Below are 21,420 nucleotides of genomic sequence, written 5' to 3' on the forward strand. Positions count from 1 at the left end.
CTCATAAAGGATATTTTCCTGGAGATGTGTGTATATGATTTGTAGTGGCACAAACATGGAGGCACTCAAGTCTACTCTTATTTGCACAGTCCTACCCTGGACTGGGATCTTTGACCACAGCATGCTGGGATTTAAAAAATTTTTAGACAGTAATGTGTCATTTCTCATTCTTTATAACAAGAAAATCCACCAGAGTAAATTACTTTGGCGAGTGACGCTCTTGCTCTAGTAAAGGACAATCCTACTTCATTGCAGGAGGTCGGTCCCCTCTAACTCAACAATTCTATGATTCTACATCCTGTTACCGTATTTTTCGCCCCATAGGACGCACCGGCCCATAGGACGCACCTAGTTTTTTGGGGGGGAAATAAAGGGAAAAACTTATATTTCCTGCCCAGGTGCGCTGCACTAATCCTGAAGCTTGGGACATGCGGAGCTCAGCGCGCCCCAAGCTTCTGGGTGCTGGCAAGGTCTCCGCTAGCCGTGGGAGAGCCACGCGGCTCTCCCAGGGCTAGCGGAGCGCTGCGCCAATCCCGAAGCTTGGGGCGTGCAGAGCTCAGCGCGCCCCAAGCTTCTGGGTGCCGGAAGTTCTCCGCTAGCCGTGGGAGAGCTGGGTCTCCCACGGCTAGTGGATAGCTTCCTGAAGCCTGGAGAGCGAGAGGGGTCAGTGCGCACCGACCCCCCTCGCTCTCCAGGCTTCAGCGAAAGCCTGCATTCGCCCCATAGGACGCACACACATTTCCCCTTCATTTCTGGAGGGGAAAAAGTGCATCCTATAGGGCGAAAAATACGGAAAGTCCTATAAAGTTCAATGTGATGCTCCCAGGTAACTGTGTGAGAGATACCTCAGTCGGGAAAGCATCAGACTCTTCATCTCAGGGTTGTGGGTTAGAGGTCCATGTTGGGCCAAAGATTTCTGCATTGCAGCGGGTTGGACTAGATGACCCTCGGGGTCCCTTCCAACTCTATGATTCCATGATAAGAGTGCAGCCTTGGTCTGAGTTCAAGACCAAACCTGGAGATAGGTGCTGCTGAATTTAGAGCCTGTTTCCACCTGGCAGGTATGGTCTGATTTTGCAGCCTACACTGAAATGTTTGCCTTCTTTAAAAAGCAAATAGCAGCAAAACGCCACCTGCTGCGTCACAGGGTGAAGGATTATTTATAAATAATAGTTTTAAAATGAAACATGCTTCCAAGAAAAATAATACTCAAAATTGTAAGATGAATTAAAATAGGAAAGCTGATTGCACGCGAAAATAATAATTAAAATTTCAATATGGATTTTAAAAATGAAACATTATTTCCGAAGAAAGATAATAATTAAAATTGCAGTACGAATTTGAAAAACGAAACACGATTCCCAAGAAAAATAATAATTAAAATTGCAATATGAATTAAAAAAATGAAACATGATTCCAAAGAAAAATAATCAAAATTGCAATAGGAATTAAAAAATGAAACACGACTCCAAATAAAAATAATAATGAAAACTGCAATATGAATGAAAACATGGAACATGACAAAAAAAAACCACAACCGGTTCTGCGCGTTTCGTTCGTTCCCGAGGAAGCCACTTTGCAGACCTTCCCTTACTCCTGGCTGCCCCGGAAGAGCTCCTGCTCGCTTCCTGTCCCGCCCCCTTCACCTCAGAGCTGAGCTGGTTCGCCCACAGTCTGCGGCTACCGGAAGAAGCCTGCGAGCGGCTACCGGAAGGGAGGGAGGCGAGGAGGAGGACGGAGCTCTCCGCGCGCGGTTTCTCGGCGGGCGTTGTGAGGCGGCGGCGGCGGCGGCCGAGGCCTCCGGCGAGAGAGCGGCGGTTTCGAGCTCGCGGGACGCCCTCGGCAGAGCTTTCCCCGCGCCTGGACGCCGCTGGCGAGGCGGGAGCCGGGCCATGTCGCGCAGGCGGCACAGCGACGAGAACGATGGTGAGCGCGGGCGGGGAGAGTCCGGGGGTGGCCCCTTCTTCCCTCCGCCTGGCCCCACGGGGGACCCGCCGGGGGAGAGAGAGCGACCCACCCAGCCCCCCTCCTTGGGGCACGTGCTTCGGGGAACAACGGCAGCCTTGGCGCGCGCCTTCCTGCACGCCAACCTTTTTTTTTTTTTTAAAAGAACACCGTGCGCATGAAATTTATTTATTTTATTAAATTGAACTTGCACAGGAAGGCGCCACAGACCGAGTTCTGTCAGTACTCAATGCCAAGCCCAGTTGTGTCTGCTCTGGCTGGCAGCACTTGGGCAGCCCAGTTATGTCTGTTCTGGTTGGCAGCACTTTGTCAGCCCAGTTGTGACTGCTCTGGCTGGCAGCGCTTGGCCAGCCCAGTTGTGTCTGCTCTGGTTGGCAGCGCTTGGCCAGCCCAGTTGTGTCTGCTCTGGCTGGCAGCGCTTGGCCAGCCCAGTTATGTCTGCTCTGGTTGGCAGCACTTGGCCAGCCCGGTTGTGTCTGCTCTGGTTGGCAGCACTTGGCCAGCCCTGGGCCAAGACCCCTTTGTCCCAGGTCATGTGCATTTTCATCGTTTGCTGATTGTAGAATAAAGTGACCCTTTTCAAATATGAATCAACTATCTTCACAGACGATTTCCATGCCATCTGTTGCTAACTCAAACAAAGTACTTTTTTATGCATAGTTTGCACAATTTAGTGGCAGCCAAGTAAAGAGTAATCAAGTTGTATTATCAAGTATATGAAAACTAATTGTAGTTACCATTTGTGTTTCATTGGTGTCCTAGCACCATGTCACATATTGTGTGGTAGCGGATCCCTCTTCTTCTGGTGGGAACATAGATATCATGGAAGGTACCATTGTTAAGTAATAAGATAATCCATTAGCAGATCAATAAGCTTTGGCTTGTCCTCATTCAGTGTGAGCAGGAAGGAGTGGTATAAGGAATGGGGTGAAGTTTTGTATGAGTACAGTGGTACCTCGGGTTACATACGCTTCAGGTTACAGACTCTGCTAACCCAGAAATAGTGCTTCAGGTTAAGAACTTTGCTTCAGAATGAGAACAGAAATCGTGCTGCATGGCAGCAGCAGGAGGCCCCATTAGCTAAAGTGGTGCTTCAGGTTAAGAACAGTTTCAGGTTAAGAACGGACCTCCGGAACGAATTAAGTACATAACCCGAGGTACCACTGTATAGGATTTGGTGGTGGGGTTTCCATAGAAGGAAGAAATGGAGCTTAATGTTGAGCTTTGAAAAGAGAGTGTCTGATTTTCTTGTCTTACTCTTAATTTTGAGAGCTGAAAGCAGAAGGTATTTGGCAAAATAACTGAGGTGTTCAAAACACCTTTGCAAGCTGTCAGACTTGTGAGACATTCTTTAGTTCATGGAATCTGGCCTGCAGATGGTCTGGGAATCAGCCTGTTTTTATATGAGTAGAATGTGTGCTTTTATTTAAAATGCATCTCTGGGTTATTTGTGGGGCCTGCCTGGTGTTTTTACACGAGTAGATGTGTGCATCTCAGGGTTATTTGTGGGGCATAGGAATTTGTTCATTTTTATTTTTTTCAAAATATAGTCCGGCCTACCACATGGCCTGAGGGACGGTGGACCGGCCCATGGCTGAAAAAGGTTGCTAACCCCTGGTCTAGAACAAATGATTTCAACCTGGTCTGTGGAGACAGCGTATCGTCATTTCCTGCACAAAAATATTAGGGCAAACAAACTTTGACATTATTGTTTTTCCCTATAAGTGCAAAGCTGCTTGCAGTGTTGGGCCCAGTTAGTTTGCACGGATGCAGTAGTTGTATGGAACAGGCCTCCCTCGGGGACAGTTCAAGCTGAACTTTACCCTAGAACAGGGGTCTGCAACCCGCGGCTCCGGAGCTGCATGTGGCTCTTTTACACCTTTGCCGCGGCTCCGGGGTGGATACTAGCGAGGGGAGGAGGCGCATTGTGCGCCCCGACACTCCCCACTGTGGCGGGCGCTGTACTGGCTGTGATGTCACATGGGGGCGGTGCCTGCGTTAGTCACGCACCGTACTGACGTCACCTGCCCGCCCGCTACATTGTAAGGGGCATGTACGCTGGTCACTGTTTTGAAGGGGAGTGAAGAACACACACACACAAAAAGGTAACTTGTTAATTTAACGTTTATTTCTATGAGGAGGAGTAATTCTGAGGGGTCAAACAAAGAAATAATAAAAAAGTGACAAAAAAGTTATTTTTATAATGACGAGTTTTGCGGCTCCCAGTTTTGTTTTGTTTTTCCCCCCTTCGGAAACGGGTCCAAGTGGCTCTTTTTGTCTTAAAGGTTGCAGACTCCTGCCCTAGAAGGTGCCCCAGAGACCTTTCCTATACTCAGGGGCTCCATGGTAGATAGGTCAGTACGGAAGGATTTATGGAGGGTAACTGGGTGGGAAACTGCTCTAGAGGCTTTCATCCAAATGTAGGGTTATTCTGGTGTTGTTCAGTGTTTCTTCCTTAAGATTCAGAATTTGTAAGCAAAATAAGAATATTATGTTTCTCTGTCTGTTGGATAGCTTTACTTCCCTTAACTAATCTTCTTGCTAAAAGATGCTGGTAAGCTTTGTTCGTGGAACAGTTTCTTGCTGTTCTTCGGCATCACCCGTTAAGATTGTTGCTATTTACAAATCGGCCATAACTTTAAGAGTCACTTAAACCTAGACTGCAATCCAAACCTTGCTTGCCTGGGAGTAAGCTCCATTGAATTACCTTATTTTTCGCACTATAGGACGCACTTTCCCCCCTCCAAAAATGAAGGGGAAATGTGTGTGCGTCCTATGGGGCGAATGCAGGCTTTTGCTGAAGCCTGGAGAGCGAGAGGGGTCGGTGCGCTTCAGGAAGCTATCCGCAAGCCTTGGGAGCCTGGCGGGAGTTCCCGCCGGGCTCCCAAGGCTTGCGGATAGCAGGCTGTTCTGGGGGCTGGGGTCGGGGAAAGATTGGGCTTCCCCCGCCCCCAGCCCCACAAGCTCTGGGAGCGATGGCGAGGTTGCGCAACCTCGCCTTTGCTCCCGGACCCCCAGCCCCGAGGCTAAAAACGAAGCCAGGACAGCTAGCGGGATCCACCCCGCTCACTGTCATGATTTCTTTGCTCTTTGGGGCTCGGGGGGGGGGAATAATTTTTTCCCCTTTATCCCCCCCAAAAAACAAGTGCACCCTATGGGCCGGTGCGCCCTATAGGGCGAAAAATACGGTAATTAGGACATGGTTAGGATTGTGTTGTAATTTAGACCTGTGCCACCTATTAAATCATTTGAATACTACTATACAAGTACAATGAGGTGGTAGTCTAAAACTATGTTGACAGCTAACGTTTTCACTTCTTGTTGGCGATCGAAAATGATTGGTTCATATACATGCATTTCAGTCTTGCACGCCTTGTTTAGCTCCTTGACCTTTGGAAATACAGTGGTACCTCGGGTTACATGCGCTTCAGGTTACATGCGCTTCAGGTTACAGACTCCGCTAACCCAGAAATAGTGCTTCAGGTTAAGAACTTTGCTTCAGGATAAGAACAGAAATTGGGCTCCGGTGGCGCGGCAGCAGCAGGAGGCCCCATTAGCTAAAGTGGTACCTCAGGTTAAGAACAGTTTCAGGTTAAGTACGGACCTCCGGAACCCGAGCTACCACTGTAAAAGGTTGATTGCTTACTCTCCTTTCCTTCAGGTCTTTAAAATGAGCCCTGCTATATTCTCAATAGGGGGTGGGTTTTGTGGTCTTGCTTTCCTCCTGGCAGGGCCAGAGGCAGCATGGCCCACTCACATCAGCTTAGCTACAACTGCTATTTTGGCTGCTCCTCTCCCAGAACTTTTCCACGTAGGCATTAAACATTTTATATCTGCAAAGAGTTTTTGTCTGAATTGGCTTGTTCTGTTTGATCTTCCTCCTTTTGTATCGTGTCTGTTAAGTTGTAAGCCTGTGGGCAGAGTGTTGGATGCTTTTCATCTTAGGACAGCAACTAGAAAATTCCAGGTGCTCTATAAATAATGGCTTGGATCCTGCATTTCTTTCTGCCAGCAGGAACATCATGTGGGCGGAGTTCCACTCACAGGACACTCAGAACAATGGGGAGGGAGGAAAGCGACTTTTCAGTGGCATTGTGGAGGAGGCATTAATCACCTCCTTGGCCCAGCCAGCTGTCCCCTCTTTGCTAGTTTTATCAGCCAAGGGTCCAGGGTGCAAGTACAGTGGTGCCCCGCAAGATGAAAGCCTTGCAAGACGGAAAACCCGCTAGACGAAAGGGTTTTCCGTTTTTCAATGCGCTTTGCAGGACGAATTTCTCTATGGGCTTGCTTCGCAAGACAAAAATGTCTTGCGATTCTTGTGATTTTTTTTCCGCTCCCCACCCCCTTTTTCTAAGGCGCTAATCCCTTAAGCCTTTAATAGCCGCTAATAGCCACTAATCCGCTAATAGGGTTGCTTTGCAAGACGAAAAAACCGCTAGATGAAGAGTCTCGCGGAACGGATTCTTTTCGTCTTGTGAGGCACCACTGTAGTTGCCTTGACCGATCCAAGTACCTTGTCCATGTCCTCAAGCCTTACTGACTGAAACTCATCCAACACATCAGGACCAGACAGTGCTATGGACCAGAGTTTGAAATTCGCTAGGCATGTTTTTGCTACTGGTGTGGGTCCAACTGTGACTACGTGGAGATGGTTGGGTGCCGGGTTGGCCGCTGACATCTCCATTGAGCCAGCTGACTCACACGAAGTTCTCTATCATCACATCAAGGAAAGTAAGTGCAGGGCTGAGTGCAGATATATTTGACTGTGCTGCAGCCTGTCCACAGGCCACCCAAATGAATCTCACAGACCACAGTTTAAAAACGTCTGCTTGGTCCATAGTTGATTCCATTTCCACTGTGTGTGTTTCTCCTTCTTGCATACTGGGACAAGTGAATTGTTGTAAGAGCAAGCTGCAGTCAAGCAATAATAATAATAATAATAATAATAATAATAATAACTTTTATTTACAGTATTTTTTGCTCTATAAGACTCACTTTTCCCCTCCTAAAAAGTAAGGGGAGATGTGTGTGCGTCTTATGGAGCAAATGCAGGCTGCACAGCTATCCCAGAAGCCTGAGAAGCAAGAGGGATTGCTGCTTTCACTGCGCAGCGATCCCTCTTGCTGTTCTGACTTCTGAGATTCAGAATATTTTTTTTCTTGTTTTCCTCCTCCAAAAACTAGGTGCGTCTTGTGGTCTGGTGCGTCTTATAGAGCGAAAAATACGGTATATCCCGCCCTCCCCAGCCGAAGCCGGGCTCAGGGCAGCTAACAATAATAAAACAGTACAAAAGTACAGCACAAACAACACTCTAAAATCATTCATTATAAAATTAATTAATTCAAGCCACTGGCAACCATTGGGCCAGAGCTCCGCGAAGATAACCGAGGGAGGGAGTCAGGCTGTGCCCTGGCCAAAGGCCTGGTGGAACAGTTCTGTCTTGCAGGCCCTGCGGAAAGATGTCAAGTCCCACAGGGCCCTGGTCTCTTGTGACAGAGTATTCCACCAGTTCGGAGCCACGGCCGAAAAAGCCCTGGCTCTAGTTGAGGCCAGCCTAACTTCTCTGTGGCCTGGGACCTTCAAGATGTTTTTATTTGAAGACCGTAAGTTTCTCTGTGGGGCATACCAGGAGAGGCGGTCCCGTAGGTACGAGGGTCCTAGGCCGTATAGGGCTTTGAAGGTTAAAACCAGCACCTTAAACTGGGAGCCAGTGCAGCTGGTATAGCACCATGTGAATGTGATCTCGCAGCGAAGACCCCGTAAGGAGTCTCGCTGCAGCATTCTGCACCCCCTGGAGTTTCTGGGTCAGTCTCAAGGGCAGCCCCTGGCGAATAAACATTCCGTTCTGGCAATCGTAACTTAGGTTTAAGGTGCAGTTTGGTGCCTAGCTTCCATATCTGAGTTTCTAACACTGCTCTGGATACTCCTTGAGTGGATTTGATATTCCAGTGGATGCAAGCAATTTTATTCTCAAAATGCTTAACAAACAAGTCACAGTGAGATACCATCAGTTCTGCCACTTCCTTCAGGCCAGACTGTAAGAGGCCCTGCACAGCCAGCAAAAGCTTTGTAATGAAGGCAGCAAAGTGTGCTGCCTTTGCTCCCTTCACTGCTCGAGAACAAAGCCCTTACCCATGTTTGATTACATTTGACCAGAGTTTTTCCTCGCTCACGTTCTAGCTGTCTCCCAGCTTGTTTCCTCGCCCTAAGCTCTGGAGTATACCAGGGGAGCCAAGCAGGCTCCACAAAACAGGAGTGAGCACTCGGGTGAGTGTGTCAATGACTCAAGCCATCCAGATTTCCCACAAGTCATCCTGGGCTTCAACAGGAGCACCAGTCATACCAGCTGGCAAATCCCCCAGGGCCGTCTGGAATCCAGTTGGCTCCATCAGCCTCATAGGTCCATCCATCCTTATAGGTCTCCCACCTGTAAAGAGAGCCTAAATCTCAACAGGAAGTGATCCGGTCATGGCAAAGGACTGGTGTCAATATCCCCCACTCTTGGATCACCCTTTTCCTTCTCATTTGAGAAAACAAAGTCCAGAGTGTGACCTACCAAATGTGTTGAGCCAAAGGCATATTGGGACAACTTCATGATTGTCATGGCAGCCATGAAATCCTGAGCCACCCCAGAGGTAACTGCTTCGGCATGGTTGACCCCCAACAACAGCAGTCTGGGAGTCCTCAACACTGCCTTCGAGACCAACTCTGTCAGCTCAGGCAGGGGGACTGTTGGGCAGCAAGGCAGCCAGTAAACCCGAATTGGCCAACATCAGGGACAGGCACTCTGGGCCCTCACTCAACTGCACAGAGAGATGGAATACCTAGACTATTGTAGCTTCCCCTCCCTGACCCTCAAATCTGCTCTGATGGTGTCCTGAGTACCCAGGCAGGCAACTCCACCCTGCTCACTCGGCCTCCTTATCCACGATCAGATCATGGGTGCCGGAGGCCTTCTAAGCCAATCTGGCATTCAACAGCAGCAGGCACATACTCAACAGCTGAATGATAGGACAGTCACAATTCCCCAGGTTGGAGGGAGTGTTGGGGCACAGCACAATCGCTAACTGCCTGTCCGTGTGCCCCTTTCCAGGCCTAGCCCACACCATACCTCCCCTCATCCAGAACCACTATGATTGGGTTCCCCTCTGGCCTCCTCAACTCCACTCTTCCCAGCCACATTTTACATCCTTTAATTTAAAAAAGCACAACAAAAACCCCAACTTTAAAAACACGTTAAAATACAGTTAAAACAGGATTTGAAACAATTAGAGCAAGGCTATCCCCAGAGAAAATGATGTTATGGCCCTTGCCTTTCCCTAAGGTCGCTCCCCTTTGGGGGGTGCCACCCCTATTGGCCCAGGTCTTGATGTAGCCCCCCGCCGCCCTGGTAGATTGAGCAGCCTTTTCTCTGCCGACCAAAGGTGCAGAGAGATGGAGGAAGGCCAGATGAACAGCTCACTGATGGTTTCCAGCTGTTGCTACCTTTGAGAGTGAAGCATCAGCATGGACAATATTGTGGGCTGAGTTCTTCTCTGCTTTATCTCATTGATACAGGAGGGCAGCCACACAAGAGGAGGAGAACATCTGAGCCATCTGAAATTGAAGAGCGGCTGGAATCCTTAATATGCAGAGTAGGAGAAAAGGTATGAGAGACTGCAGCTTTATACTGTTTTGCATGCGTGGTTTTAAAAGCTTTTAAATTGTGTATTGCCGTGCAAATACCTTTACACAGAGTTGTTCTTCTTCTAATCCTCTCAGAGTACATCTTCTTTGGAGAGTAACTTGGAAGGCCTGGCTGGGGTCTTGGAGGCAGATTTACCAAACTACAAAAGCAAGATACTAAGAATCCTTTGTACAGTGTATGTATGCAAAAGATTTATGGATCCAGGTGATAATGTATTACCTACACTAAATGCTTTTAAACATTCATAAGGTTACGTTGCATATTTGTGTGTGTGTGTGTTTGTCATTAATTTTCTGTCCTAGATGTTTTCTGTCTTAGACGTTGAAACTGAGAGGAAATCTCAGGGAGGAAATGAACAAACTTGAGTAAAACGAATAGTCTGTTTACCTCAGGCAGAAAGCTTTTGAGCTGATAATCATTGACTAGCCTTTCTGAGTAAATGTGCGTACGGTTCATGGTCAGAAATAGGAAAAAGGACCTCCGGTTTTAATTAAAAGTGCACCACTTGCCAAATATTTTGAGGTGGTTGGTGGTAATGGGTGGCAATGGTGAGGTGTGTTGGTATGTCTTTTTTTCACTGTATTGCCATGTGTGTGTGTGTGCGTGCTTTCTGGAGTGCTATTGCTGATCATTTAGCCACATATACCGCAGTGCAAATGCCACAGTTGGCCTGTTGTCTGCAGCAATCAACTGAGGCATGTTTTGTAGTTCCAGATGGCTGGGAGATATTTCAAGGAGCTCCAGGAAAGTATAAGAACTTTGCCTCAGTTCTGCCTGCTGCTCTTCCTCCTGTTTCTTCTGTTCTTTTCAACCAGTGCCCTGCAGTACAAGGAGAGACACTGCTACTCTACAGTGGAGCTGAACTAAAGGCCGGACTCAACTGCCCCGTTCTGCTAGCTGAAGACGGCACGAGGACTCCTGATATTGCAAAGGAGCTTCCTCCCCCAAATCTGCTCTGGAGGGTCGGGAGATCCTCCCCCCCCCAATAATATGCAGGCAGAGGAGTGGGGAGATGATTCCATTGGGCAAGCAGAAATACTTGCGCTGTGGTATGATCTCCTTAGTGCTACGTTGAATTTCACCCCAAGAGGAAAAAACACAGTAGATGATGTTGCATCATTTATATGTATTTTATTCTAGTTTTCCAAGGAGAGTTTCAAAAATAAGTCAAATCCAAGCAGAGCCGTTTCTCACTTTGTTCTAGGATATAGATTCTTGAGTTCAAAAAATATCTGTATCCCGGCTAACGGTTTGAATTTGCCATGTTGAAGAATGATAACACGATGTTTGCAATCTGAATTAATGCCTGATGTTTGTGTCTCCTCCTTAATGGGAAAAAAAAAAAACCAGTGCACGTTTGTTACCCGTAAAGCTGACAGTTTACACTACTTTAGTCGGCCTCCTGAACGCAAGGAACTACAACTTTGGCGGAGAGTTTGTAGAAGCCATGATACGTCAACTCAAAGAGTGTTTCAAAGTCAACATGTATAATGAAGCTGTGATTTTAGTAAGTTCCTTTTGCATCTTACAGCCTTTATTTAGTTTCCTTTCCCGTGAATATGAAGGGCTTACCTTTCATCTTGCGGGGTGCAGTTGTGGAGTACTCAATCTCGTTTTCTCCCCAATGCACCCATCCAGACCCACACTTGCCCATCCATTTGTAGCTTTACTACAGTGCTAGTGGCATGGCATGTTGTGTGATTTTAGTGATGCTCGTTCAGAGAGCCTCCTCATTACACTGATGGCACACAAAGGATTAAGATCCAGCAGGTAGATTTTTTTCTTATTCGCTGCGTCTTTTTAATACAGTCGTACCTTGGTTGTCGAACGGAATCTGTTCCAGAAGTCTGTTCGACTTCCGAAAACGTTCAACAACCAAGGCGCGGCTTCTGATTGGCTGAAGGAGCTTCCTGCAGCCAATCAGAAGCCACGTCAGACATTCAGCTTCCAAAGAACGCTCACAAACCGGAACACTCACTTCCGGGTTTGCAGCGTTCAGGAGCCAAAACGTTCGACTCACCAGGCGTTTGGGATCCAAGGTACAACTGTAATTTACAACGCGCAGCTGAAGCTTTTTTGTTTTCTGTCTTGCTGCTGCCTTTTTAAGGGATTCCAACCAATGATAAGGTTGGGCCTTGGTCTCGTGTGCTTCCTCACCAAGGGCAGAAGGTAATGATTTTTGGAGAGCCTGCTTTTCTCTATCGGCTGAGGGAGGATCCCAAAGCAGACTCCATTCTCACCACAAGTAAACTCCCAGCTCCCCCTTCTCTTTCTCTTTCTCTAGGTCCGTTTTCTGTCTGATCTTGTGAATTGCCATGTAATAGCTGCCCCATCAATGGTGGCCATGTTTGAAAATTTCGTTGCTGTGACTCAGGAGGAGGATGTACCTCAGGTAAGCAAAGACATCCTTTTGTTCCATTGGTGATTTTGCTTTTAAGACACCTGCCTTTGGAAGAAGAAAAAGCAGGCTTCCTCAACCTCGGCCCTCCTGGTGTTTTTGGCCTACAACTCCCATGATCCCTAGCTAGCAGGACCAGTGGTCGGGGATGCTGGGAACTGTAGTCTCAAAAAACACCTGGAGGGCCGAGGTGGAGGAAGCCTGAGAAAAAGAATGCCCCAACACAGTCAGAAACTTTCCATCAGGATTCTTGAAGGAGCTATAATTCTAACCTGCTAGGGCCAACCCTAATTCAGGTTTGGGATTTGAAGCTCCTTGAATAAAACAGACACTGAAATGTCAAATTGTCAGGGATAGGGATTTTACCCTTTAGGAAGCCTGGACACAAACACATGATCAGAGAACCCGTCACTTATCACCAGAACAGCCTGCTAGTGCCTCTACCAGAAACTCTGTTTATTCATATTAAACTTTGCCTTAGGAGACCAAATAACACCAGGGTGCTGGATTTGGGTTGGGGGGGCCACCAGTTGCTTACTTCTAGACTAGATCATCTTGCACACACCCGCTGACATCTCTACAGCATTATGGTATGTGCTCTGTCACTGAGCTATATGGCCTTTCTGTTCTCTGGCTTATTCATCTTCTGTGTATTTTCTGCAGCTGTTTTCATATTGGTATAGTTTTAAAATCAGTATTAAAAATATCTAGATCTGTGGGGTGGCAAGATTGGGCATTTTCCAGGCCACGGGTGATCTAGGGAAAGTGAGGGCACATCCTAAATAAAATTGGATGAACAATGTGGTCAATTAAAGTAGAACTTAAATAAATGCTTATGCAACCAGTATGGTGCATGAACAACTTTTGAGAATTTGCCTTCTTTGTTTAGTAGTCTAGTTACAGATATTTAGACAGCTGTTTATGGAAATTGGCCTGTTGTGTTTTAGAGAGCCAGCGTGGTGTAGTGGTTAAGAGCGGTGAACTCGTAATCTGGTGAATCTGGTTCGATTCCCTGCTCCTCCACATGCAGCTGCTGGGTGACCTTGGGCCAGTCACACTTCTCTGAAGTCTCTCAGCCCCACTCACCTCACAGAGTGTTTGTTGTCGGGGAGGAAGGGAAGGGAGATTGTTAGCTGCTTTGAGACTCCTTAAGGGGAGTGAAGGGCGGGATATCAAGTCCAGACTTCTCCTCCTCCTCCTCTTTCTCTTCCTCTTCTTCTTGATGATGATTGTACTTGAAGCATTATATCGGAATACAAGCCCCTTGCCCTTGTTCCTTTTATGTGCCTGAACATTATCATCACTTCTGTTTGCCACAGGTACGCTGTGACTGGTATGTGTATGCTTTTCTCTCATCCTTACCTTGGGTGGGGAAGGAGTTGTATGAGAAGAAGGATGCTGAGATGGACCGCATCTTGTCCCAGGTTGAAAGCTACCTGAAGTAAGAGAACAGTAACCAATCTGCTTTGCCTTATTAGATAGCAGAGTAGAAAAAAGTATTTGCTTTATCGCAGTCTCTGTCCCTACCCTCCTCCCCCCCTGCCCCCAAGGGGGGGGGGGGACACAGGACACATTACTGTGCAAAGTACTACAACTGTCATCACTCCTTATGTCCAGCCAGTCTGGGACAGAAGATTACCAGACTGCACTAAGATTCAGAGGAAGAAAGAGCTAAGAAGCAGGCTCTCTGCTTCCTGAACCCCAGACAAAACACTTAAAACAGTAACAAGCAACCCAGATGGTTAGGAACTGGGTTCAGTACCATGCCACCATGCCACTGGGTTCAGCACCATGCCACTGGGTTCAGTACCATGCCACTGGGTTCAGTACCATGCCACTGGGTTCAGTACCATGCCACCATGTCCTCAAAGACAAATCCACAGACGTGTCATAGGCCCTAGAACTTTATTAGATTTTGTTTTTTGAATTGTCCTGAAGTCATCATGGTTATCATGTAACTTTAAAAGTGTGTGCTCTTAGGTCTTGACTTTTGACTTTCTTTTCAAAAGCCCCATAAACTCACACACAAAAAGAAAAAGGGGGGGGGGGGGAAACTGAGCTGGGAATTGGATAATTGAAAATGCATACCTAACCATACTCTGGCAACAAGCCCACCCCTCTGTCGATCATGCTTGCTTATCTGAGTAACTTTTATATCTCCTCTCACTCTGTTTCAGACGGCGTCAAAAGATTCACGTACCAATGCTACAAGTTTGGTCTGCTGATAAACCACATCCACAAGAAGAGGTAAAACGTCACCACATATATCTGAATAATTTTATTTAAAATATATTGTCCTTTGTAGAGCTTGCAGTGTGGTTTACAAGTCCAAGATAAAATACTAGAGTGCATTTTAAAAATCAATACATTATAAACCCTGGAAAAATATAAAAAGATGTTTTTATCTGGCAACGAGAAGAAATGTTGGCACCCAGTAGGCCTCTAATAAAGTCCTCGGTTTTTAAAAAAAGAAAATTGTCATGGGGCGCTGTGGGCTGCTGTTTTCAAATCCAAGTCATAACTTACTTATGTGGTTCTTTAAATCAAGGGGGTGGGGGCTAAACCATGGCACTCCAGATGTTGCCAGACTACAAGTCCCATCACCCCTGAACATTGACTGTGTTAGCTAAGCCTGATGGGAGTTACAGTCAAACCAGTTCTGAAGCCCTACAGGCCAGCCACCTCTGCTTTCCTTCCTGAGGCACTAACAGCAGCAGAGGGCAAAAGGACATTTGCAGGGATGGGTGGAGAGTTGGCTTCCAAGTCGGGCAGTGGAGTGGATAGAAGAAATGCCATTCTGTTGGCAGCAGACGTCTTCCTGCATGATGGGCACTTTTGTTTTTCAAATAATTTTTTATGGTTTTCAACATGTACCGTATTTTTCGCTCTATAACACGCACCAGACCATAACACGCACGTAGTTTTTAGAGGAGGAAAACAAGAAAAAAAAAATATTCTAAACGAAATAGTGGATATATGATTTTTGTGGTTCGTGCTGTGGCCACAGACATGTGATCTGACAGTGAGTTTGGAGTAGCCCAATGCAAAAATCCTGAGGATCCATGTGGATCCATGCTTTGTAACCACGGAGGAGGGAAGGAAGGGGAACCATGGATCCTCTGCTCACGACTGCAGCAGATCCCCACCACCACCCGCAGGCATTCGCTCCATAACACGCACAGACATTTCCCCTTACTTTCTAGGAGGAAAAAAGTGAGTGTTATGGTGCAAAAAATACGGTAATTCTTTTTCCAACAATCCTTATTGTCCCTTTGACTCTGCCGAGTCCTGACTTCCCTCCCTCCTAACCGCTGATATATACATCACATACTTTTTGCGTATATTATTATCATAACTACTGTTTTACATTGGAGGTGTTATTCCAGTCCTGCTAGTGTCTTAATATTTTTGTTGTTCTCCTTTATATATTCAATAAATTTATTCCAATTGTTATTGTTTCTCTGGTCCTCTTGGTCCTGGATCCTTCCTGTCAATTTGGCAAGTTCCGCAAAATCTATCATCTTCACCTGCCACTCCTGGATGGTTGGTAAATCTTGTGTTTTCCATCTTTGGGCCAGTAAAGTTCTTGCAGCAGCTGTGGCATACATGAACAAGTTCTGATCTTTTATTTTAATTTCTTTTCCCACCAGACCTAGCAAAAATGCCTCTGGTCTTTTAGGAAAAGTATACTTAAATATATTTTTAAGTTCATTATAGATTAACTCCCAGAATCTTTTTACCATGCCACAAGTCCACCACATATGAAAGTAATCTCCATCTATTTCCCTACATTTCCAACATTTTCTGTCTCTTTTCCTATACATTTTAGCTAATTTTATTGGCGTCAAATTTTTTTTTTAAAGATACTTATTAAAGTTTTCAATATATTACAAAAATTAGAAAGAATAAAAAAGAGGAAAATACAAAATAGAAACAGTTAAAAACAAATCAGTCTTTCATATCATATCTTTCATTTACTTGTTTCCCTGACCTCCCCACACCTCCCTTTCTTGCATTCCAGTTCAATTGGTTAATTCAGCAAATCCTTTCCCTCTTTAATTTTATCTTAATCTTTTATCTTAACATATTATAGCTTTGAATTATCACCTGTTAACAATCCATTTTTACATATTCCTTGGCATTGCTGCTAAAAAATCCCACTTAACTTCAATCCAGCATCATTCTAACATTCATTAATTTTACAGTGTTTCTGTAAGTAGTCTTTAAATTTCTTCCAATCTTCTTCCACCGACCCTTCTCCCTGGTCTCGGATTCTGCCGGTCATTTCCGCCAATTCCATATAGTCCATCACCTTCATCTGCCATATTGGCGTCAAATGTTGGGCACTTTTGTTTTCCAGTACTTGGATTGCCTGTGGGCTCAAGTTCAGAAGCTGAAGAAAGACCGCTGGCAAGAAAGGCACATCCCACGGCCATACCTTGCCTTTGACAACGTGCTCTGCGAGGCACTGCAGCACAATCTGCCTCCCTTCACTCCGCCACCTCACACCGAAGACTCTGTTTACCCAATGCCGAGAGTTATCTTCAGAATGTTTGACTACACTGATGATCCCGAGGTGAGTTGCGTGTACGTACGGACGCGGGTAGGTGGGACGCGGGTGGCGCTGTGGGTTAAAGCCTCAGCGCCTAGGGCTTGCCGATCAAGAGGTCGGCGGTTCGAATCCCCGCGGCGGGGTGCGCTCCCGTTGTTCGGTCCCAGCGCCTGCCAACCTAGCAGTTCGAAAGCACTCTCAGGTGCAAGTAGATAAATAGGGACCGCTTACTAGCGGGAAGGTAAACGGCGTTTCCGTGTGCGGCTCTGGCTCGCCAGAGCAGCGATGTCACGCTGGCCACGTGACCCGGAAGTGTCTCCGGACAGCGCTGGCCCTCGGCCTCTTTGAGTGAGATGGGCGCACAACCCTAGAGTCTGTCAAGACTGGCCCATACGGGCAGGGGTACCTTTACCTTTACCTTTTACGGATGGTGGAAAACGGATTGAGGCTGAATCAAGACAGAAGCACTGTTTCTGGGGGACGGGGCAGACGGGGGGGGGGGGGCTCCCTGGTTCTGAATGGCGTAACTAAAGAACCAGGTGCACAGCCTTGGGGTCATTCTGGACTCACGGCTGTCCATGGAGGCGCATGTCAATTCTGTGTCCAGCTCCCTCCGGTATGCCAGCTGAGACCCTACCTGCCCGCAGACTCTCTCACCAGAGTGGTGCATGCCCTGGTTATCTCCTGGATTGCTGCAATGCGCTCTACATGGGGCTACCTTTGAAGGTGACTTGGAAACTACAACTAATCCAGAATGTGGCAACTAGACTGGTGACCGGGAGTGGCCGCTGAGACCACATGAAACCGGTCTTAAAGGATCTACATTGGCTCCCAGTGCATTTCCCAGCACAATTCGGAGTGTTGGTGTTGATCTTTAAAGCCCTAAATGGCTTCAGCCCCGAATATCTGAAGGAGCATCCCCATCCCCATCATTCAGCTCCCTGAGGGCCGCCTAGCGGTTCCCTCATTGCAAGAAGTGTAGTTACAGGGAACCAGGCAGAGGGCCTTCTCGGTAGTTGTGCCCGCCCTGTGGAATGCCCTCCTGGCAGATGTCAAAGAGATCAACAACTTTCCGTAGACATCTGAAGGTAGCCCTGTATCGGGAAGCTTGTAATGTCTCGTGTTTTGTTGTGTTCTTTTATATTCTGCTGGAAGCCATCTAGAGTGGTTGCGGCAACCCATTCAGATGGACAGGGTACAAGTAAATTATTATTTATTTGCAAGCATGAAGTGTGCCTCCAGTTTAAATCCCAGGGTTTAAATCCCTGACTATAAGAGAGACACGTTATAACGGGGACACAATGTGTTGTCTTCTCTCCCTTCTAAAAAAATGGTTTTTGCGGTTTCTTTGGGTCCTGGACAGTTTTAGACAAAGAGTTGTGTAGACCAACACTGGAGGCTTGCAGTAGTCAAGTGATTTCTTCAGGGCATAACCTGTCCCACTCTGCTCATGACAAACAAATATATTTTTGAGACTTTTGTTTCAAAAGTTGCTTTTGGGAGGATATAGGGGGCTACTAAAAAAAGAATAAAGAATCTACAGTTTATTTGAGGTCATGGAACCGGTTTCACAGTTCTTTGAATCTTGACCTGTTTTTAACAGCAGCAAAATTTATTACGGGGGGAAATACTTTTTAGCATTTTGAAATTGCTTGCAAATGTTAAATGCCCTAGAAACAATAAATTGTATTGTATTATAACTATCGTCAAAGCTATAGTGCCAGTAATGCAGCCAAACTTTGTCATTTATTTTGTTTAAAATTGACTTTTATGTTATATCACTTCTGCTGTTTCTTAATTCCTTCATCAGGGTCCTGTTATGCCTGGCAGTCATTCTGCTGAAAGATTTGTGATAGAGGAAAATCTTCACTGCATCATTAAATCACACTGGAAAGAAAGGAAGACATGGTAGGAGTTACTTTTCATGTAGGGCAACCATTAGGAGATCAAAAGACCTTTGTTTTCTACCTACCTGACAGCACTGTTTTCTGAGTGTGGCTAAAGAGCATATTTGCTCGTGAGGTGGGGATGGCTGCAATTCACCAATTCATTTAAAAAGCAGCTTGCCTCTTCATGCAATTTCTGCTGTGAAAACCTGAAAGAAACTCTTCAGCTGCATAGGCCTCAAATTTCTGCAAATTGCACTGATCTGGAAAAGTTACATTTCACAGTGTCTCCACACAACCACTGCCTAAGCCAGCCCTTTCACAAGTGCAGTATATTACAAACCTTTGATAAAAATAAGATCTATTATCTGATAAAGGGGGGGGGGGAAGGTATCTTTCCCGTCTGACAGACAGTGACCTACCAAAACCCCAAATGTCTTAAACTTTGAAATGAAACCCTATAAGGAATTCTTCATAATGAAAAGTGATCAGGATAAAATATCTCCTGAAATAAAATTTCCAGTTGCCAAATGGGTGGTTGAAAACAAACTGAGAAGAGCGGGCCTCCTGGGATACAGTCCCCTGAAAGGACAAAACACTTCTGGGGTTACTCCTCTTTGAGCCACCTCAGATTTAGGCTGGAAGGAAAACTGCCCCTCTAATTTTGACTGCTTTCAAATTCGAAGGTACCATTGAGGAACTGTAAAAATGGAGTGAGTCACTGATGTATCCAGGAGGGATATGATTTTAGAGTTGGGTAGCTGTAAAAAACACATTTAGAGAATTGCTGCTGTCTACTTGGGCGCAAAATGCTCTTTATCAAATTGTGTCTTGGCAATAAGTTCACAAAATAATGCTTTCAACATCCAGACCTCTTTTCTTGCAGTTTCTGTAATAATGGCACATGGATCTCTCATTCTAGTCAATCAAAAGCTTATGGTGGGTTTTGAGGAGATATATACAGATACATCGGATGCGGGTGGCGCTGTGGGTTAAACCACAGAGCCTAGGATTTGCTGATGAGAAGGTTGGTGGTTCGAATCCCCGCGACGGGGTGAGCTCCCGTTGCTCCTGCCAACCTAGCAGTTCCAAAGCACGTCAAAGTGCAAGTAGATAAATAGGTACCGCTCCGGTGGGAAGGTAAACGGCGTTTCCATGTGCTGCTCCGGTTCACCAGAAGCGGCGTAGTCATGCTGGCCACATGACCTGGAAGCTGTACGCCGGCTCCCTCGGCCAATAAAGCGAGATGAGCGCCACAACCCCAGAGTCATCCACGACTGGACCTAATGGTCAGGGGTCCCTTTACCTTTACCTTATACAGATACTTGGAGTCATCTTCAGTTTGCATAGTCCTTTTGCTATGCTTATGAGTCTTACTGTCACTTTAGTGCCAGCTGCATGTGAATTGATACACATGCACTTAACTGACAGTCTGTTCTTTAGCAAGGCTGACCTTTTTCTGTATTTGCATTCTTTGAATCACTGAGTCTACCTTTTCCTCTAGTGCTGCTCAGTTACTGAGCTACCCAGGGAATAACAAGATCCCCCTGAACTACCACATAGTTGAGGTATGCATCTCTTTACCATATTTATCTTTTTCCTCTTTCAAAATGCCTTTACTTGCTATGCTGTAAACTCTATTATAATTTATCCAGACTCATTTGCAAAAAAACCCCACCCAACCGTGCAGAAAAGGAGGTTGAATCTGCGTCAAACCTCATATATAAAAAAATATGTTAAATACTAATGAACTATATCTGGCTAAATTGTTGTTGTTTTATTTATACCCCGTCCATCTGGCTGGGTTTCCCCAGCCACACTGGGCAATTTATAGAAGATATAAATGCTGAGGATAGTGGTTAGAGCAATTGACCCAAGGCTAATTTCAAGCCCCAACTCAGCCTTCCAGATTATCGGGCGCCCTTGGGGTCAGTCCCTCTCACTCAGCCTACCTTGCCCCACAGGGTAGGGGATAAAATGGGGGCATTAGACCTTGGAGGAAAGGCAGGAAATAAATTTAATAAATATGCAAGTTTGTGCATATTTGTGCAAAGTGTTGGTGCTGACCTTTAAAGCCCTAAACGGCCTCTGCCCAGTATACCTGAAGGAGCATCTCCACCTCCATTGTTCAGCCCGGACACAGAGGTCCAGCTCCGAGGGCCTTCTGGCAGTTCCCTCACTGTAAGAAGTTAGCCTACAGGGAACCAGGCAGAGGGCCTTCTCAGTAGTGGCATCCTACCATCAGATGTTAAGGAAATAAACAACTGTCTGGCTTTTAGAAGACATCTGAAGGCAGCCCTGTGTCGTGAAGTTTTTAATGTTTGATGTTTTCCTGTGTTTGATGTTGTAATTTGCTGGAAGCCGCCCCGAGTGGCTGGGGCAAGCCAGTCAGATGGGCAGCGTATCAATGAATTGTTATTGCTGCTGCTGTTGTTGTTCTTAGAGCATAAGAAGGGGTCATTTCACCACTATATCCCAACAGTTTCCAGACTTAATACTAATAATGCCTTCCAGATAAGTACAGATAAGACAGGTATACAGTTCATTGTATCTGTGTCATGTTTTTCCCCCCAGGTAATCTTTGCCGAGCTGTTTCAGCTTCCTATTCCACCGCACACTGAGGTCATGTACACAACACTCCTTATTGAACTTTGCAAACTTCAGCCCGGCTCCTTACCCCAAGTTGTATCCTTTCCTCTCAACGACTCTGATATCAGTTAGCACATTTTTTGTAGGAAAAAATGTTAATGCATTATGTATTACTGTTCACAGCTGTATTAGAAGTCGGTTGGTTGCTGATGCAGGTTATTTTGAGTAATCATCGCTGAAATGAAAGTTGTGACTAAAAACGTTTTCATTGGTAACCAATCTTATTCATCAGGCAAAAAGAGGAAGGCTACTCAGAAGCATAATGGTTACAGCCTGCACTGAG

The 21,420-nt window shown here is 46.1% G+C and overlaps 1 protein-coding gene across 4 annotated transcripts in view; it reads left to right on the top strand.

Annotated features, from left to right (window-relative positions):
* Positions 1-1,635: 1,635 nt before the first annotated feature.
* NCBP1 (nuclear cap binding protein subunit 1) overlaps positions 1,636-21,420 on the top strand; it is a 33,661-nt gene continuing 13,876 nt past the window's right edge. Inside the window, exons 1-11 of one of the 4 annotated variants that reach the window (XM_083419820.1) lie at positions 1,636-1,926; positions 9,523-9,611; positions 9,727-9,827; positions 11,003-11,159; positions 11,937-12,044; positions 13,370-13,491; positions 14,228-14,297; positions 16,411-16,626; positions 18,413-18,510; positions 19,993-20,056; positions 21,063-21,173. In XM_083419820.1, coding sequence (XP_083275946.1) covers positions 1,893-1,926; positions 9,523-9,611; positions 9,727-9,827; positions 11,003-11,159; positions 11,937-12,044; positions 13,370-13,491; positions 14,228-14,297; positions 16,411-16,626; positions 18,413-18,510; positions 19,993-20,056; positions 21,063-21,173 — 1,170 coding nt within the window. In that variant the 5' untranslated portion in view covers positions 1,636-1,892. Of the gene's footprint in view, positions 1,927-9,522; positions 9,612-9,726; positions 9,857-11,002; positions 11,533-11,579; positions 12,045-13,369; positions 13,809-13,897; positions 14,298-16,410; positions 16,627-18,412; positions 18,511-19,992; positions 20,057-21,062; positions 21,174-21,420 lie in introns of those variants that run through there. The other 3 variants (XM_083419821.1, XM_083419822.1, XM_083419823.1) reach the window with 3 other exon arrangements.

This window comes from Podarcis tiliguerta (genome assembly GCF_965153285.1).
Source record: "Podarcis tiliguerta genome assembly, chromosome: 17".
NCBI lineage: Eukaryota > Metazoa > Chordata > Lepidosauria > Squamata > Lacertidae > Podarcis > Podarcis tiliguerta.